Source organism: Mustela nivalis (genome assembly GCF_964662115.1).
Source record: "Mustela nivalis genome assembly, chromosome: 16".
NCBI classification, from domain to species: domain Eukaryota; kingdom Metazoa; phylum Chordata; class Mammalia; order Carnivora; family Mustelidae; genus Mustela; species Mustela nivalis.
The window spans coordinates 67,599,726-67,616,946 of NC_139035.1; the positions used below are offsets into that span (position 1 = coordinate 67,599,726).

General features: G+C 46.1%; 1 protein-coding gene across 5 annotated transcripts in view; it reads left to right on the top strand.

Moving 5' to 3' along the window:
- Positions 1–17,221, top strand: part of ASH1L (ASH1 like histone lysine methyltransferase) — a 174,162-nt gene that overhangs the window by 147,035 nt on the left and 9,906 nt on the right. For all 5 annotated transcript variants that reach the window (XM_082703453.1, XM_082703455.1, XM_082703457.1 and 2 more), the window contains 9 exons: positions 806–1,012; positions 1,141–1,287; positions 8,260–8,368; positions 8,768–8,932; positions 9,103–9,197; positions 11,092–11,249; positions 12,402–12,554; positions 15,667–15,721; positions 15,803–15,935. In XM_082703453.1, coding sequence (XP_082559579.1) covers positions 806–1,012; positions 1,141–1,287; positions 8,260–8,368; positions 8,768–8,932; positions 9,103–9,197; positions 11,092–11,249; positions 12,402–12,554; positions 15,667–15,721; positions 15,803–15,935 — 1,222 coding nt within the window. The remainder of the gene's footprint in view (positions 1–805; positions 1,013–1,140; positions 1,288–8,259; positions 8,369–8,767; positions 8,933–9,102; positions 9,198–11,091; positions 11,250–12,401; positions 12,555–15,666; positions 15,722–15,802; positions 15,936–17,221) is intronic.

Genomic DNA, 17,221 nt, shown 5'->3' on the forward strand with positions numbered 1-17,221 from the left:
CCTCAAATAAATAAAATCTTAAAAACAAAAAAAAGTAGGGGCGCCTGGGTGGCTCAGCGGGTTAAAACCTCTGCTTCAGCTCAGGTCATGATCTCAGGGTCCTGGGATTGAGCCCCGCATCAGGCTCTCTGCTCAGCGGGGAGCCTGCTTCCCCCCACCACCTGCCTCTGCCTATTTGTGATCTCAGTCAAATAAATAAAATCTTCTTTTAAAAATGTACTAAAATGGGGGCGCCTGGGTGGCTCAGTGGGTTAAGCCGCTGCCTTCGGCTCAGGTCATGATCTCAGGGTTCTGGGATCGAGTCCCGCATCGGGCTCTCTGCTCAGCAGGGAGCCTGCTTCCTCCTCTCTATCTCTGCCTGCCTCTCTGCCTACTTGTAATCTCTCTCTGTCAAATAAATAAATAAAATCTTAAAAAAATAAAAATAAAAAAAAAAATAAAAATGTACTAAAATGTATACTTAAAAATTATTAATTCCTCTGTGGGTTATAGTTTTATTTTTAGCACAGAGCTAAATAGGATAGTGTTTACCCAGGATGCTTAGTGGGCAGTTAGCTTAATAATGTATTCAGCACTTGGAAATTTTCAGTATTATTCAGTAATATTCAGTATAACTTCACTTGGAAATGTTCAGTATTACAAAGTTTTGAAGTTGTGTACTCTTCGCCCTTGTGAACTTTGTTAACCCATCCAACCTTGATAAAATAAAAATTTAATGTATTTTAAAAGTTCCTATAAAACAAAAATGGGTTCATGAAGGTATATATAATATTAATTGGCATACAATTATCTCTTTTCTTTCTAGAATGATCTTTGCCGAGTGTTCCCCCAACACTTGCCCCTGTGGTGAGCAGTGCTGTAACCAGAGGATACAGAGGCATGAGTGGGTGCAGTGTCTAGAACGATTTCGAGCTGAGGAAAAAGGTTGGGGAATAAGAACCAAAGAACCCCTGAAAGCTGGGCAGTTCATCATCGAATACCTAGGGGAGGTTGTCAGCGAACAGGAGTTCAGGTACAGTGATGAATGATGATACTGCAGTAAAACGGCAAAGGTACCAGATTGGAGTATAAAGTGGAAGGTTTCAAGTTTCCTTTGAACTTAATCATTAATTGACTTTCACTTCTTCCTCTCCTCTTTAGGAACAGGATGATCGAGCAGTATCATAATCACAGTGACCACTACTGCCTGAACCTGGATAGTGGGATGGTGATCGACAGCTACCGGATGGGCAATGAGGCCCGGTTCATCAACCACAGCTGCGACCCAAACTGTGAAATGCAGAAATGGTAAGGAAGCAGGGGAAGGTGAAGTTACAAATCCTAAGAGAGCAGAAGGCATTGAGGGTATCAAGAGATGAGTCTGCCTTCAGGGTGAGTCCGCTTTCACAGCACCTCAGGTGACTCCTCCCCAGGCAGAGTTGGCTGCTGCTATTTCTTCTCTTCATCTTAACTCCTCCCAGAAGAACATAGCAGCATATATGATGTTATAATAACAGTAATACCTCAGACTTAGCAACTGCTCACTGTGTGCCCGGCTCTGTGTTACATGTCCATCTCCTGTGAGGTCACTCAGCATATTTATTACATGCCCACTGGCTTTGTCACAGTGAGAGACAATAATAAGTATAATAGATAAGAGTCTAACTGAAAAGCAAAAAATTACATCTAAAAAAAATTGAAAAGGGGCACCTGGGTGGCTCAGTGGGATAAGGCCTCTGCCTTTGGCTCAGGTCATGATCTCAGGGTCCTGGGATCGAGCCCCACATTGGGCTCTCTGCTCAACGGGGAGCCTGCTTCCCTCTCTCTCTCTGTCTTCCTCTATGCCTACTTGTGAGCTCTGTCAAATAAATAAAGTCTTAAAAATATAAAAACTAAAAGCAGTTGAAAAAAGATAATAGAAGATTCTGGAAAGATGGTGGAGTAGGAAGCATCAGGAGTCATATCTCCCCTTAGATATTTACACTGGCAGAATCTGGCTGATGGAACAATTTTGGAGTCTGTTGAAGGCTTGCAACCACTGGGGGAGGCCCGAGATGGTAAATTGCCTTCCTTTTAGTCAGTTCAGTCAACTTCAACTGTTAGAACAGTAGCAACTCCCATACCTACCCCCAGCCACATGGACGGTAGCTCTACATGCATTCCAGCAGCTTGCACACAGATTGCAGATGCTAGGATGGCTAAGGAAGACCCTGTCCTACAAAAATGGTGAGTCTGGGCTCTGATTGCTGCTTCTGATCACAGAGGTGCGGACAAAGATGAGCAACCATTGTGGTGGCCCCTCCCACCGTTGTAGAAACCTCCTCTCCTGCCACATGAAGTGACTTCCAGGAGACTTGAAGAGCCAGGGCCCTATTTTCTCCCCTTCATTTTTCACTTTTCTTTTTTTTTTTCCTTTTGGGGGCCAGATATTAAAGATTAGGGCATGTGAGCCTTGGGGAAGTTGGGAGAACCTTATTTCTAGACATACCACATTATTAGGTCCAAATTTGCAGTATTCAAGAAAAAGTCACATGGAATACAAAGAAATGGAAAACTGTGGCCCATTCAAAAAAATACAATCCAAAACAATCTGTCCCTAAAAAAAGACTCAGTGGCAAATACTTTAGACAAAGATTTTATAAAACACAAATCTCCAAAGGTGCTCAAAGAACTAAGGGACAGTATGGAGAAATTCATGACAATAATGTGTGAGCAAAATGGAAATATCAGTAAAGAGATAGAGAGCAGAAGGCATTGATAGTCTGAAAAATAACATAATTGAAATGAAAAGTTCACAAGAGGGAATCAGAGGCAGATTTGAGCAGACTGAAGAAAGAAGCCATGAACTTCAAGATAAGACAATGGAAATCCTCAAGTCTGAGGAAAGGAAAGAAAAACCTTGAAGGAAAGGGAACTGACCCTAAGGGACCTCTGGGACACCATCCAGCAGACCAACATACGCATCGTTGGTGTCTGAGAAGGACCAAAGAGAAAGAGGCAGAGTGTTTGAAGAAATATTGGTTGAAAACTTCCTCAGCTTGATGGAAGCGGTGAACATGAATAAGCACGAAGCTCACTGAACTCCAAGCGAGGTGAACTCAGAGACACACAGCAGGAAACACAATCAGACTTCCCAGTGATAAAGAGCAGATCTTGAAAGCGGCATTAGACAAGCAAGTCATCACATACAGTAACATTACGTGCAGATTTCTTAACCAGAAATTTTGGAGGCCTGGGGTGCCTGGCTGGTTCAGTCAGTGGAGCCTGTGACTCTTTTTTTTTTTTAATATGGAACGCTTCACGAATTTGCGTGTCATCCTTGCGCAGGGGCCGTGCTAATCTTCTCTGTATCGTTCCAATTTTAGTATATGCGCTGCCGAAGCGAGCACGGAGCCCGTGACTCTTGATCTCGGGCTTATGGATTCAAGCTCCATGTGGGATACACGGATTACTTAAAAGTAAAATCTTGAGGGCGCCTGCATGGCTCAGATGGTTAATAAAGGAAGAGGCATTTCACTCCCTGATTTCAAACTGTATTACGAAACTAATAATCAAAACAGTATAGTATTGGCCTAAAAATGATATGAATTGAACAGAGAACTCAGAAATAAACACATGCTTGTATGATCATTTAATTCACATCAAAGGAGCCACGAATATATCGTACAGAACAAGAAGTCTATTCAATAAATTGTGTTGGGAAAATGGACCCCTGTGTACACCATACACAAAAATCAAGCCAAGATGTATTAAGGACTTAAAAGTAGCACCTGAAATCATAAAATTCCTAGAAGAAACCATAGGGGTAAGCTCCTTGACATCATTCTTGGTGAAGACTTTCCGGGGTTGACACCAGAAGCAAAGGGCAACAAAAGCGGAACTAAGCAGGTAGGATGACATCAGACTATAAAGTTCCTGTGCAGCAAAGGAAAATATCAACAAAATAAGGCAACCCACAGAACGGGAGAAAATATTTGCAATTCATATATCTGATAAGGGGTGATACATGAAATAAAGAATTCCTGCAACTCATAGCAGCAAAGCACATCACAACCGAGTCGACAGTAATACTGAAGATTTTTTTTTTAAGATTTTATTTATTTATTTGATGAGAGAGAGAGATCACAAGTAGGCAGAGAGGCAGGCAGAGAAAGAGAGAGGGAAGCAGGCTCCCCACCAAGCAGAGAGCCCAATGTGGGGCTCAATCCCAGGACCCTGATATCAGAAATAAATTCAGCAGTTACAGGGTACAAAAAGTCAACACAAAAATCAGTTGCCTTTCCATACACAGGGAACAGAAGGGAATTACAAAACCATTTCCATTTACAGCGGTACTCAAAAGAACAAGATACTCAGAAATCAACCAATGAGGTGAGAGAATTGTACCATGAAAACTACAAAACGTTGCTGAGGGAAAGTTAAAGAAGGGACACCTGGGTGGCTTAGTTCAGTGCCTTCAGATCAGGTCATGTTCTCAGGGTCCTGGGATCAAGTCCCACATCGGACTCCCTGCTCAGTGGGGAGCTGCTTCTCCCTCTCTCTCTCCCCCTGCTCTTTCTCTTTTTCTCTCTCTATGAAATAAAATCTTTTTTAAAAAAGATAATCAGATTGAACAGCTTTCTATTTTTGTAAATTTTTTAACTTTAAGTATTACATAAAGACACAGATTTTAAGTGTCAGTTACCATCCGTTTTTACAAATGTACACACCCATACAGCCCACATCCTACCAACATAAAGAACACTTCCATTGTTTCAGGCTTAGAATCTTGCCACCTCAAAGGCAAGCAGTGATGTGGTTTCTGTCACCAGATCTGTTTTCCTGTTGCAGAGCAGCATGTCTGTGTAATCTGCTGTCTGGCTTCTTTCACGTAGCAGGTTCTTACAGTTTATCTGTGTTGTTGATTTGTTGATGTTTTTTCTGGACTAATGTTCCTTTGTATAAATTCACCACAGTTTGTCCGTTTTCTTGAACTTCTTTTTGGAGAGTTAAATAAAATGAACAAATTCCTTGAGAAAGCACAACTTACAAAATGGCACAAGGAGAGAGAAAAAGTCTGAATGTCTGCCAGTGAAGCTGAATGTATAATTAACAGCTTCTGACAAAAGAAGCTCCATGCTCAGATATCTTCACTGATAATTCTTCTGTATACTTAAAGAAGAAATAATGGCTATACTACCAATATCACATGAACTCTTCCATTTTTTTTTTTAAGATTTCATTTATTTATCTTGACAGACAGAAATCACAAGTAGGCTGAGAGGCAAGCACAGAGAGATGGGGAGGCAGGCTCCCCACCGAGCAGAGAGCCTGATGCAGGGCTCGATCCCAGGACCCTGAGATCACGACCTGAGCCAAAGGCAGAGGCTTTAACCCACTGAGCCACCAGGTGCCCCAAACTCTTCCATTTCTTAAGGCTAGTATAACCTTCGTCAGAAACCTAACAACATCGTTAAGAGAAATAAGAAATCCGGGTGAAGATCTCCCATGAACATAGACATAGAAATCCTGATTAAAATATTAGCAAATGGGACGCCTGGGTGACTCAATGGGTTAAGCCTCTGCCTTCGGCTCAGGTCATGGTCTCAGGGTCCTGGGATCGAGTCCCACATCGGGTTCTCTGCTCAGCGGGGAGCCTGCTTCCCTCTCTCTCTCTGCCTGCCTCTCTGCCTACTTGTGATCTCTGCCAAATAAATAAAATCTTAGGAAAAAAAAATTAGCAAATCAGCTCTAGCAATATGTAGGATTAATATGACCACATGGGGTTTACTCCAGGAATGGTTGGTTGGTTTAACATTCATAATCAATGTAACTTACTGCATTAATGGAATAAAGACAAAAAATCATTTATCATCTCAGTGGGGGTAATAGAAAATAGAAAAAGCATTTGATAAAATTCAGTAGTGTTTACAGGGGTACCTGGCTGGCTCAGTGTACTGTCGGAACATGCAACCCTTGATCTTGGGGGTTGAACTTTTTTTTTTTCTTTTAAGATTTTATTTATTTATTTATTTATTTAGAGCAAGCACGTGAACAGAGAAGAACAGAAGAGAGACAAGCAGACTCCCTGCTGAGCACAGAGCCCAACATGGGGGCTAACCTCCCCCCGCCCAAGAAAGTAGCACTGGCTGTAAAGGAACGATAATATTAAAAATTTCATGAAAAGATAGTATTATGAGAGTTAAAAAGCTAAGCCATACGCTGGGGAGAAAATATTTACAATATTTATCTGACAAAGAATTTTATAAATCCAGAATCTACAAATAAATAGGAAAGCCCAATTTTTAAAATAGTTCAAAGAATAGGCACAGTGAAAAGACTGAACAGTGTTCAGACCAGAGAGAACTGGATGGCTCAGTTAAGTGTTGGACTTTAGCTCAGGTCATGATCTCAGGATCGAGTCCCGTGACCGTCTCTGTCCTCAGTGGGGAGCCTGGCTCACCCTTTCCCTCTCCCTCTATCACTCCTGCTCCCTCCCTCTCGAATAAAATCCTGTTAAAAAACAGTCAATACACATAAAATAGGTGTTTAATATCTTTAACCATCCAAGAGAAATACTAACCTGTGTTGGAACACGACGTGTTCCTCCACAATGGCTACAGAGACAGAGATTGCCGAGCACGCAGTCTGACACGAGTGCTTGTAGGTGCTGGTGGGCGTGTGTGCAGGTGTAGAACCACGGCCGGAGAAAGCTTGCCCATACCTGTCTTGGCTAAACATGGCCCGTAGATCCATGGCCACACTCCCGAGTATGTCCCCAGCAGAAGTGAGCGTTCACCTTCAAAGGCGTGTGCAGGAACACCCACAGAAACATCTTCATAACAGCTGAGAACTACGGGCGGTCCGGATACTTACCCGTAAGACAGGAGTCCAAGTGGTGCTGTTCACACAGAGTAGAGCTGATCGCAGCCATAGTAACACCGAGTGGGGGAACGAAGCTTGTGGTTGTGTCTCCTCCAGTGAATTACTCTGTATGATTCCGCTCATGTGATGTCCCAGCGACGCCAGACTAGTCAGTGGCGACAGAGTCACAACACATCCTGTGTGGGGAACACACTAGCTGGGAAAGAAAGGTTTCTGGGAGGTTGCACAGGTGTAAAGACAACTAGAAGTCGGCAAGCGAACTGTACATCTAGGAGTTGTGTGTTCTACACCATGTAAGACCCCCCAGGGGCACCTGGACAGCTCATTTGGTTACGTTCCTGATTCTTGATTTGTGGCCCAGGGCATGATCTCAGGGTTGTAAGATCAAGGCCTGCTTCGGGCTCTGCGCTGCACGGAGTCGGCTTGGGATCCCTGCACCTCTCCCTCTGTCCTCCTCTGCCCTCCCCCCTCCCATTCTCTCCTCCTCTCTTCCCCTCTCTAAAAATAAATCAGAATCCACAAACATTTTTTTAAGTTAATTTATTTCATTTAGTAATCTCTACACCCAACATGGGACTTGAGCTTACAGCCTCGAGATCAGGTGCAACATGCTCTTCCGACTAAGCCAGCCGGGCGTCCCACCAGTCCCCCCAGGTTTTTAAAACAGTACAGTGTATAATCAGATTTGTAATGTCATGGTGTAGACCAAGGGTCCGCAGACTTTTGGGGTGTGCCGGTAAAAATTTACAAAGACGTGGGTGGGGTTTGCTGTAGTTTGCCAACCACTAGCATAGACTAAAAATGCTTTCTGAATGGGCAGGGGGAACCTGAGTATATTAGAGAAATTTCCATTTCATAAGGATAGGATCCAAGCTAAACCTTAGTGTTTCCGACATTGGCAGGGAGGCAGCAGTGAAGCAAGAGAAGAAAATCTGTGGCATCAGACAGCCCGCATTTGAGTCCCCTGGTTTGAATGCAGCTTCCTTGCTGTGTGACTGAATAAACTGTCTAAGCCACAAATACTTCCTGTATAAAATAGGGATCAAAGTACCCGTCTCATCGGCATAGAAGACAGACACTGAAAGTACAGACACTGGCCAGGAAACCCCAAGTAATTGGACAAAGGCGCGTTTGAAATCAGCATACCATTTCAGGCAGGGTATTACTGAACTCTGCCTTTGGGGCGCCTGGAGGGCTCAGCTGGCTAAGCAGCTGCCTTCGGCTTAGGTCATGATCCCTTGGTCCCGGGATGGAGCCCCAAGTTTGGTTCCCTGCTCAGCATGGAGTCTGCTTCTCCCTCTCCCACTGCCCCTGCCACCTGCTCATGCACACACCCTCTGTCTTTCAAATAAATAATAAAATCTTAAAAAAAAAAAAAAAAAGAATCTCTGCCTTTAACCCCCTCCTGCTCCGTAGGTCTGTCAATGGCGTGTACCGGATCGGACTGTATGCTCTGAAAGACGTGCCAGCTGGTACCGAGCTCACTTACGATTACAACTTCCATTCCTTTAATGTGGAAAAACAGGTAAGCATAAGCCGTTCGGGAGGGAGCTGGGACTTTGCCACCGCACCAGGCACACCACAGGCCTTCTTGAACGTTACTGTGTACAGCTGATGAGAAGTACGCTGGAGAAGGCGGGTTCCAGCCCACTTTCCTAGGGCGCCGGCTCAGAACTCTGTAGAAAGAGACTCTCTGTAGTGTTGGGTTTGGGTCAGTTCTTAGCCGGCCTAGTGAAGAAGTTTTCCCAAAGTTGAATCTTCCCTTTCCATGGAAACACATTTATATTTATTTTACTCTCAGTCGCTTTACCTCTGCCTAAAAACTTCTGGACTGAAACTGTCAGGCGTCCAGATGCTCGGGCGCGCTGTTGGAACTCGGCAGTGAGGCTGCAGGCTGAAAGCACGACTCTCTTTCCTTTCAAAGCAACTGTGTAAGTGTGGCTTCGAGAAATGTCGGGGAATCATCGGGGGCAAGAGTCAGCGCGTGAACGGACTCACCAGCAGTAAAAGCAGCCAGCCCGTGGCTACGCATAAGAAGTCCGGACGGTCGAAAGAGAAGAGGAAGTCAAAGCACAAGCTGAAGAAGAGGGTGAGTAACAGCCTCATTCCTGGCTTTCCCGGCACTGCTGTCCGGGCACTGCTGCCCGGGTGCAGAGAGAAGGCGGCCCTGGAGGGTGGTCTTAAAGCCGTCCCAGTGCCCTTCAAGGGGGTTCCCGATTGATCCTTTCTTTCCTGCAATCCGGTCCCTGTGTTTTCCAGAGAGGCCACCTCTCCGAAGCACCCAGTGAAAACATGAACACTCCAGCGAGCTCGGCCCCGCAGATTCAGATGAAGCCGATGTCTAATCGCGAGAGGTAAAAAGGAGGTTTTCTTTCCTTTGTGTGATTTGCTTGTCACTTTAAAAATCATTAAACATCCGTAAGGTTGAGTCGTTTCTCAGGAGGTCATTAGCCAGGAATCGGGATATGTAAATTTGGATGGGGGGTGGATACGTGTTTGTTTTCCCCAATTTCTAACTGAAATTTAGCATTTCCTTCAAATATGATCATAGGCAAAAAGAGTGTGTGTGTGTGTGTGTGTGTGTGTGTGTGTGTGTGTGTAGTATTTGCAGTTTCCATGATTTTATCACCAATGTTCACAAAATATCACGTGATTTCTACCTTGAAATTACTGTTGTTAAACCTACCACTAGCCACTAGAACTTGTCATGTGTTAAAAAAAATCAGTGTTTACTTCTGTGTCACAATTTTGGGGTTTTTTTAATCTTGTGAAAACAATTTCAGTGTATTGGATTTCCTTTTAACCCTGTGTATTAAAAATTAAAATTTTTAAATTTAAATTTTTTTTAATACTTTAAAACTTGGTTCAGGGAAGGATGACACAGGCTTCATCAGACTGCCAGATTCCCTGCTTTGTTGATAAATTATTAGAGCAGTAAACAGGGTCTGTAGTGACCATATTCGCTCTTCCCTATACTCGGGTAAGATTCGTCCTTGTCAGGAGTGAGTGAAGTAAATATGCATGTGCTGAGCTCCCGGGTCCTGGGACGCACCCTCCATCTCCCCTGGCCTGCTCCAGTATCTTAGAAAGTTCGTCAGCATTTGTAACTTCACTGTGATCTTGGCCCCTTTTGTCCCATATCACTTGAGTCATAGAAGTTTTAACTGGAGGAAAACAGAGATGATCTAGTCCAGCGGGTTCTGCTCCGGCTGCGTATTCGCCGGGAGCGGTCAGCGCCTCCCGCCGGCCAGGCTGCTCCGCACATCTCTGACCTGGAACTTTCAGAGGTGGGACCGAAGCTTTAGTAGTCTATAAAGCTCCCCTGATGATTTCAGTGTGACCAGGTCAGGAACTATAAAATTGGTCGAAGTTTAGTTTAGTGAAGCCACGGTTTGAGACTTACCCAGTGTCTCATCTGTCTATGTGTGCACTGGAGTGGGGATCAAATTGTGGAGTCACCACATTGTGTGGGGTCCTTGAAGACAGACGTAACTTACCATAAGCTCACAGGTCTGCGTGGGGCACTGCATTACACAGGGTTTGCCCACGCCATACCTGTCTCACGTGTCTCGGCCTTGATCTGCCAGTCCAGTGCTCCTTCTTACAGCTAGTCCTGAGCCCACGCTTCGTCTGGGCGACTTCAGTGAGAATTCGTATACGTACTCGATAAATCGCAGCCTTCGAGTCAGGCTGTTTCACTTGCTAGAGTTTCTGCGGCTTTTAAGTGGTATTTGCCAGATGCTTACAAATAGTGCAGGGGAGTCTTTATGTTATATGGAGAAAAAAAAAATGCAAAACTGAATTGTTTTCCCATATATAATATATAATTATTTTATAATAGGTGGATTAACTGATAATTATTGATTTATATCATCGTAACAGTGGTTCTGGGGCACCTGACTGGCTCAGCCAGTAGAGTGTGCAACTCTTGATCTCTGGGTTGTAATTGCAAGCCCCACATTGGGTGTTGAGATGACTTAAAAATAAAATCTTCAGGGCGCCTGGGTGGCTCAGTCAGTCAAGCCTCTGCCTTCAGCAGAGTCCTGGGATCGAGCCCCATGTTGGGTTCTTTGCTCAGAGGGGCATCTGCTTCTCCCTTTGCCTGCCGCTCCCCCTGCTTGTACACACGTTCGCGCGCGCGTTCTCTCTCTCTCTCAAGTAAAATCTTTTTTAAAAAGTGGTTTACATAGAGTGGGCATGTAATAAATACTATTGAATTAATGAATAAAAGACCTTCCTTCCTTCTAGGAACTTTGTGTTAAAGCATCATGTATTCTTGGTCCGAAACTGGGAGAAGATTCGGCAGAAACAAGAGGAAGTCAAGCACACCAGCGACAACCTCCACTCTGCGTCACTCTACAGCCGTTGGAACGGCATCTGCCGAGATGACGGGAACATCAAGTCCGGTACGGCTGGAAACAAGTGCACCTGTTGGTTCTGTAGTATTGTCTCCCACTGGTTATTTTAGTTGCTTTCATCCTATTCAAGGATTCTTTTTACTCTGGACCAAAAAAGCTAAGATCCCAGCATACAGGCATCATTCAGCTGCTCAGTTTCCTAGTCAGTGCTCGAGGGAGTAGGAAGAATCCCCTTCACCAGCTTTCCAAACACCACCTGTAGCCCGAAGCGTCCATTCACGTGATCGGTAGTGGGCCCCCCGTGCCCCTTCCTACCTGGACTGTGACTTGCATATGGGTAAATCGTGACGCTGCACGCGGGAGAAAATGACAGCAGCGTAAATTTGAAGACTTCTTTCCCCCCACATTCAGATGAGCACCGTGCACACAGACCTCCAGATTGCTGTTCTCTGAGCTTCTTAAGTGAATAATGTAGCCGCTTTCCTGAGTTCAGATCTGTTGTCCACTGGCCTGTCCAAGCGTCTTTTCTAAGCCAATAGAGTTCAAGAGCACTCGCTCCTCGTTGAGCCTTTCCTCCCCCTCACGAAGTAGAAGCCTTGTGCGTGGTGTATGAGGGGAGGTGCTTGCTCTGTGCGAACTTGGTCAATGGGGAAATTTGCCTCCAGTCCTGTCAGTAACTTGACTGGCACGAAGTCTCCGAACTTACACCCCAGTTAGGTCCAGTCTCCTGTAATAACAAGTACTTCCGGAGTCTGGTACAGGTCCTGGTACAGGGCTTGCGCTCAATGCATGACAAACAGTCCCTCGTTTAATCCGCACGATACCTCCTGAGGGGAGCACTACCGTTATTTCCCCTTTGCAGCCCAGAAGCTGAGACAGAGAGCCTGAGGAACTTGCCCGAGATCACGAGCTAGGAAGTAGCGAAGCCAGAATTCAAACACAGACTCATTTTGGGGTGCAGGCTGGCAGCCGCTGTACTGCCCAGCGTTGGGTCAGAGATCGGGCGCCTCGAACGTGCAGCTTCAGTCTCTGTGGTAAACTCCAGCGTTTCCACAGATTTCTTGAAAGAGGAGAGAGAGAACTCCGCCACTAATCTGCTTCATTACTTCAGGGAGAATAGAGCAATGGCAAGAACCCATGGGGGAGAAGGCCACGTGGCGCTCTCTTTTCCTAGAACTGATTCTCACTGTGTCCTTGCAGACGTCTTCATGACCCAGTTCTCGGCCCTCCAGACAGCACGGTCGGTCCGCACAAGGCGGCTGGCAGCGGCGGAGGAAAACATTGAGGTGGCGCGGGCAGCCCGCCTCGCCCAAATCTTCAAAGAGATCTGTGACGGCATCATCTCCTACAAAGGTGACCCCGCTCACCCCAGAGGCTTTCTCCTCAGCTTTTCTGTAAAAATCCTGCCACTCACCCTCACCTGAGACCCCCAAGACCAAGAACAACGGACCGACCGTTCGGGGCGAGGGGTTTAGGAGGCTTTTCTCGGTCTTTCTTTTGTCCACATAGAATGCATAGGACTGGTTTTACTCTTGGGGAAGTGTTGATAGAATCTAAATCCTTTGGGGGCACCTGGGGTGCTCAGTAGATTAAGCCTCTGCCTTCCGCTCAGACTGTGGTCTCAGGGTCCTGGGATCGAGCCCCGCATCGGGCTCTCTGCTCAGCAGGGAGCCTGCTTCCCCCTCTCTCTCTGCCTGCCTCTCCGCCTGCTTGTGATCTCTCCCTCTGTCACATAAATAAATAAAATCTTCAAAAAAAAATCTAAATCCTTTGATCTTCTATGTCAGTTTTCGGTATTTATTAGAATTTTATCAAAGTTAAGTACTGTATTTAGAAATCACGTTTTTTAGCTATAGGATAGAAAGAACAGGTCTCTGTCTTGAATGTCATTTTCCTGAATGAGGCAGTAAATTAGCAATTTAAGGAAAAGGTGTTATGAACATGTGATTTCAGTGTTTCTTAACCTTTTATTTTTTTAAGTTTTTTGTTCATTCGCTTTTGTTTTAAGTAATCTCTACACCCAGTGTGGGGCTTGAACTTAAAACCCTGAGATCAAGAGTCGCATGCCCTACCGACTGAGCTTTTAAAACATTTTCATGCAAACACCATTACCTCTCCTTTCCTCTTTCAAGACGTCTTTAGAGGATGTGATGGGGGTGATGGTGGGGAAGGAGAGTTTTCAATCTGGGGGAGGTAGTGTGGTAGTGTTTGTGACTTTCTGACCAGGAAATTTGGAGATGTTTAAAATGAGCTTTTAACAAATAACTGTAGCTTTTTGCCCTCAACTTTGCTTGCTCTCCCTCCCTCGATTCTGAATAATTTGGTTTCCCTTCCCTGTTCCTTTTCTGGCTACTACTTATCTCTGTATCTCAGTGGCTCTTTGCAGTTCATTAACCTAAGGAGATAGAGAAGAAAGGGGAACCAGCCTGTCCTAACGTGTAAAGGCTTGTGGCACCTGTGCTCTTTCCATTCCAAAAAAAGTCACCCTGCCCATGGCCAGCCGGGCCCGTGTGATTTACTGTGAAGCTGCAGCCAGTCCATCGACATGTCCCCACATTCTGGGCATGAAGTGATGGGCTTTTTCCCTCACTGTTGTTAGAAAGTAAAGTAGCCTGTGAAGGTTCCCCAAAAAGTTAAAGACGGAAGGTCATGATCCCAGTCCTCGACAGACCCCCTGCTCAGCTGGGATCCGGCTTCTCCCTCTGCCTCCTGTGCTCCCCCTGCTTGCGCATTCACTCTGTCCCTGACAAATATATATATATATTTTTTTAATCAAAGATGGGCACCTGAGTGGCCTAGTCAGTTGAGTGTCCAGCTCTCGACTCTAGCTCACATGGTAACATTTTGCTCTCCGACTTGTGAAATCAGGCTCTGAGTCAGCCGCGAGCTCAGCACAGAGTGCCCTGGGGGTTCTCTCTCCCTCCGTCCTGCCCCCGCCCTGACCCACCTTCCTACTGACTTCCCTCTCTCTCGGATAAATAATACATCTTTTTTTTTTAAGATTTTATTTATTTTTTTGACAGGGAAAGCGTAAGCAGAGGGAGGGGCAGAGAGAGAAGGAGAAGCAGGCTCCCCACTGAGCAGGGAACCCAAGGTGGGGCTTGATCCCAGGCCCCCGGGATCATGACCTGAGCCGAAGCCACACACTCGACTGACCGAGTCACCCAGGCGCCCCAATAAATAAATCTTAGGAAGGAAGGAAACAAAAGTAAAAAATAAATAGAAACACCATACGACTCAGTAATCACATTACTGGGTATTTGCCCAAAGGAAATGAAAGTACTAATTGAAAAACATACGTGCACCCCTGTGGTTTTCACAGCATTATTTAGAATAGGCAAGAAGTAGCTTCCGTGTCCATCTGTAAATGAACAGATAAAGCAGAGATGGTATGTGTGCAATGGAATGTTTCTTGGCCACGAAAAGGAAGGAAATCGGTCTAACATGGATAGACCCTCAGGGCATTATGTTTTGTGAAATAAGTCAGACGGGTACCATGTGATTTCACTCGTATGTGAAAATTCTTAAATACAGAGAACTGGTGGTTGCTGGAGGGGAGGGGTGAAATAAAGGGGATAAAGCAGAGACTTGCAGTCACAAAATAAGTCAGTCACAGAACGGAGTACGGCGTAGGGAGTGCCGTCCGCCATACTGGAACAGCTTCGTGTGGCGACAGACGGGGACTGCACTCACCGTGCTGCGCGTCGAGTCCCACACACGGTTGTCAGGTCGTGAGGTAGTGTACCCGAAGCTAATTCTGTATGTCAACTATACTTCAGTAATAAAATAGAATGTTTTGAAAGATTTTATTTATTTTAGTGAGTGCTCGCGAGCAGGGGGAGGAGCAGGGAGCGAGAGCGCCCGGCGGGCTGCGCTGAGCTGGGGCTCATCTCCCGACCCTGAGACCCAAGCGGAGCTGGAAGCTAGAGTCAGAGGCTTAACTGACTGAGCCACAAAGGTGCCCCAGGAAATAGAATTTTTAACAAAGAAAGTAGGTAAGGTAGCAATAGCCTCAGTTGTGGATTGTTCACATAATATAAAGTAACTGTTACAGAAGATGGATTCCAGCAAGGATTTCCAGTTCTAAATCGTTCATTACTTGGAATTTAATGGAACCCAAACCAACAGAATAATAGTGTGGCCGATGGTCCACGAGCAAGAACTAGAAAACTGTTTGGAGAAGACGTTCTTGGCTTCAGTAACGTTTGCGGAGCGGGGCGTCGCCCTCCGCCCTTCCGTCCTTCCCTGTCCCTCGCTGTTCCTGTCCCGGGTCATCCTGAAAGCCCTCCCCTGCCTCCAAGAGCCCACATTTCTGAAAAGTCCTGTACTTTTCATGGTTGCGCCTCAAAAAAAGCTTGGATTTTCCCCGCAAACTTCCCACATGAGGGCTTCTGCGTTCTCCGAGAGAGTGCGCGCCGGCCTCTCCCGGTCACACCGGCCTTCTGACCTCCGCCTTCTTTTGCAGATTCTTCCCGACAAGCTCTGGCCGCCCCCCTCTTGAACCTCCCCCCAAAGAAAAAGTAAGTTCAGCAGCGTAGGAACCCGGGAGGTTTCAGTCTGCGCTCGGCCTGCCGGGTTGACACGCTGGCTTTCGGCTGCAGGAACGCGGATTACTATGAGAAGATCCCAGAGCCGCTGGACCTGGCCACTATCGAGCGGCAGATCCTCACCGGCCATTACAAGACCGTGGAGGCCTTTGATGCTGACATGCTCAAGGTGTTCCGCAACGCTGAGGTACCTACACTGACTTCAGACGTGGATTGAAGACGTTTATTTTGAAGGAGAGGTGGGCAGGGGACGGACTAGCATGGGACGGACGGACGCGGGCGCGAGCGGGTGGACATGAAGGAAGGCCCTTGTGTGATGAGCCCGGGGGAGAGGCGTGCGCGACCAAGCCCTGAGTGCTCCAGAGACCGGCATCGCAGTATAGGTTAGGTAACTAGAATTTCAATCAAAACTTGAGAAAAGGGTGCGGTCCGTGAAGGGTCCGCCGTCGCTCAGGTCATGATCCCGAGGTCCTGAGATGGAGCCCCGCGTCGGGCTCGCTGCTCAGCGGGGAGCCTGCTTCCCCTCTGCCCGCTGCTCCCTCCCGCTTATGCTGTCTCCGTCGCAAATAAATAAGATATTTTTTAGAAGTAATAACTTCTTTAGAAAATTTTTTTTCTAGAGGCTTAGGATTTTTACCTTCTGTCGGCGCTTAGATTTCTGGCAAAGGAAGGCAACATTTGTTTAAGGTTTTAGTTTTAAAAAGAAAGGATTTTATGTCTTTATTTGAGAGAGAGGGAGCAAGTGTTAACAGGGGCGCGGCAGGCAGAAGGAGAAGCAGGCTCTCCGCTGAGTGGGGGCCCCGTCCGGGAGGCGATCCCGGGACTCTGGAATCATGACCTGAGCTGAAGGCAGACGCTCTAACTGGCCGAACCACCCAGGCGTCCCAAAAGACAGCGATTTTTACTGAGTGCCCTTGTGTAAAGTTTCCGTTTGCTAAATATTGTGGAGTCTTTATATATATAGTAAAGACATCGATATCACTAGAAGGAAAGACTAAATTATACTCCCCAAAATGACATTTTCATAAAAACCTAATTTAGGGGTGCCTGGGTGGCACAGTCAGTTCAGCATCTGACTCTGGTTTCATCTCAGGTTGTGATCTCAGGGTCCCCAGGCCCACCTTGGGGCCCGTGCGTGGGCGCGCACCCACATTCTCTCACTCTCTCTAGTTGAATAGATAAATCTGGGGGGGAACAACCTAATGTAGTTTTGAATCTTTCACACACTTAAGTCGTAGCTGTAGTTTCGGTCCTCAAGGCAGTAAATACACGGGGAAGACGCAGAATTGTGTAGAGTAAGAAGTAAATCTGAAGGATGGAACTGGGGTTTAGGCTAATGGGTGGTAGATTACACTGGTGAGAAGGTGACCTTGAACCTAAAAGAGGAGATAGAATATTGTATGGAACATGGAGAAGACTTTTCAGTGATTCTGAAATCGTTGGAGAGGAATGAGACTAAAGGGGCTACAAGAT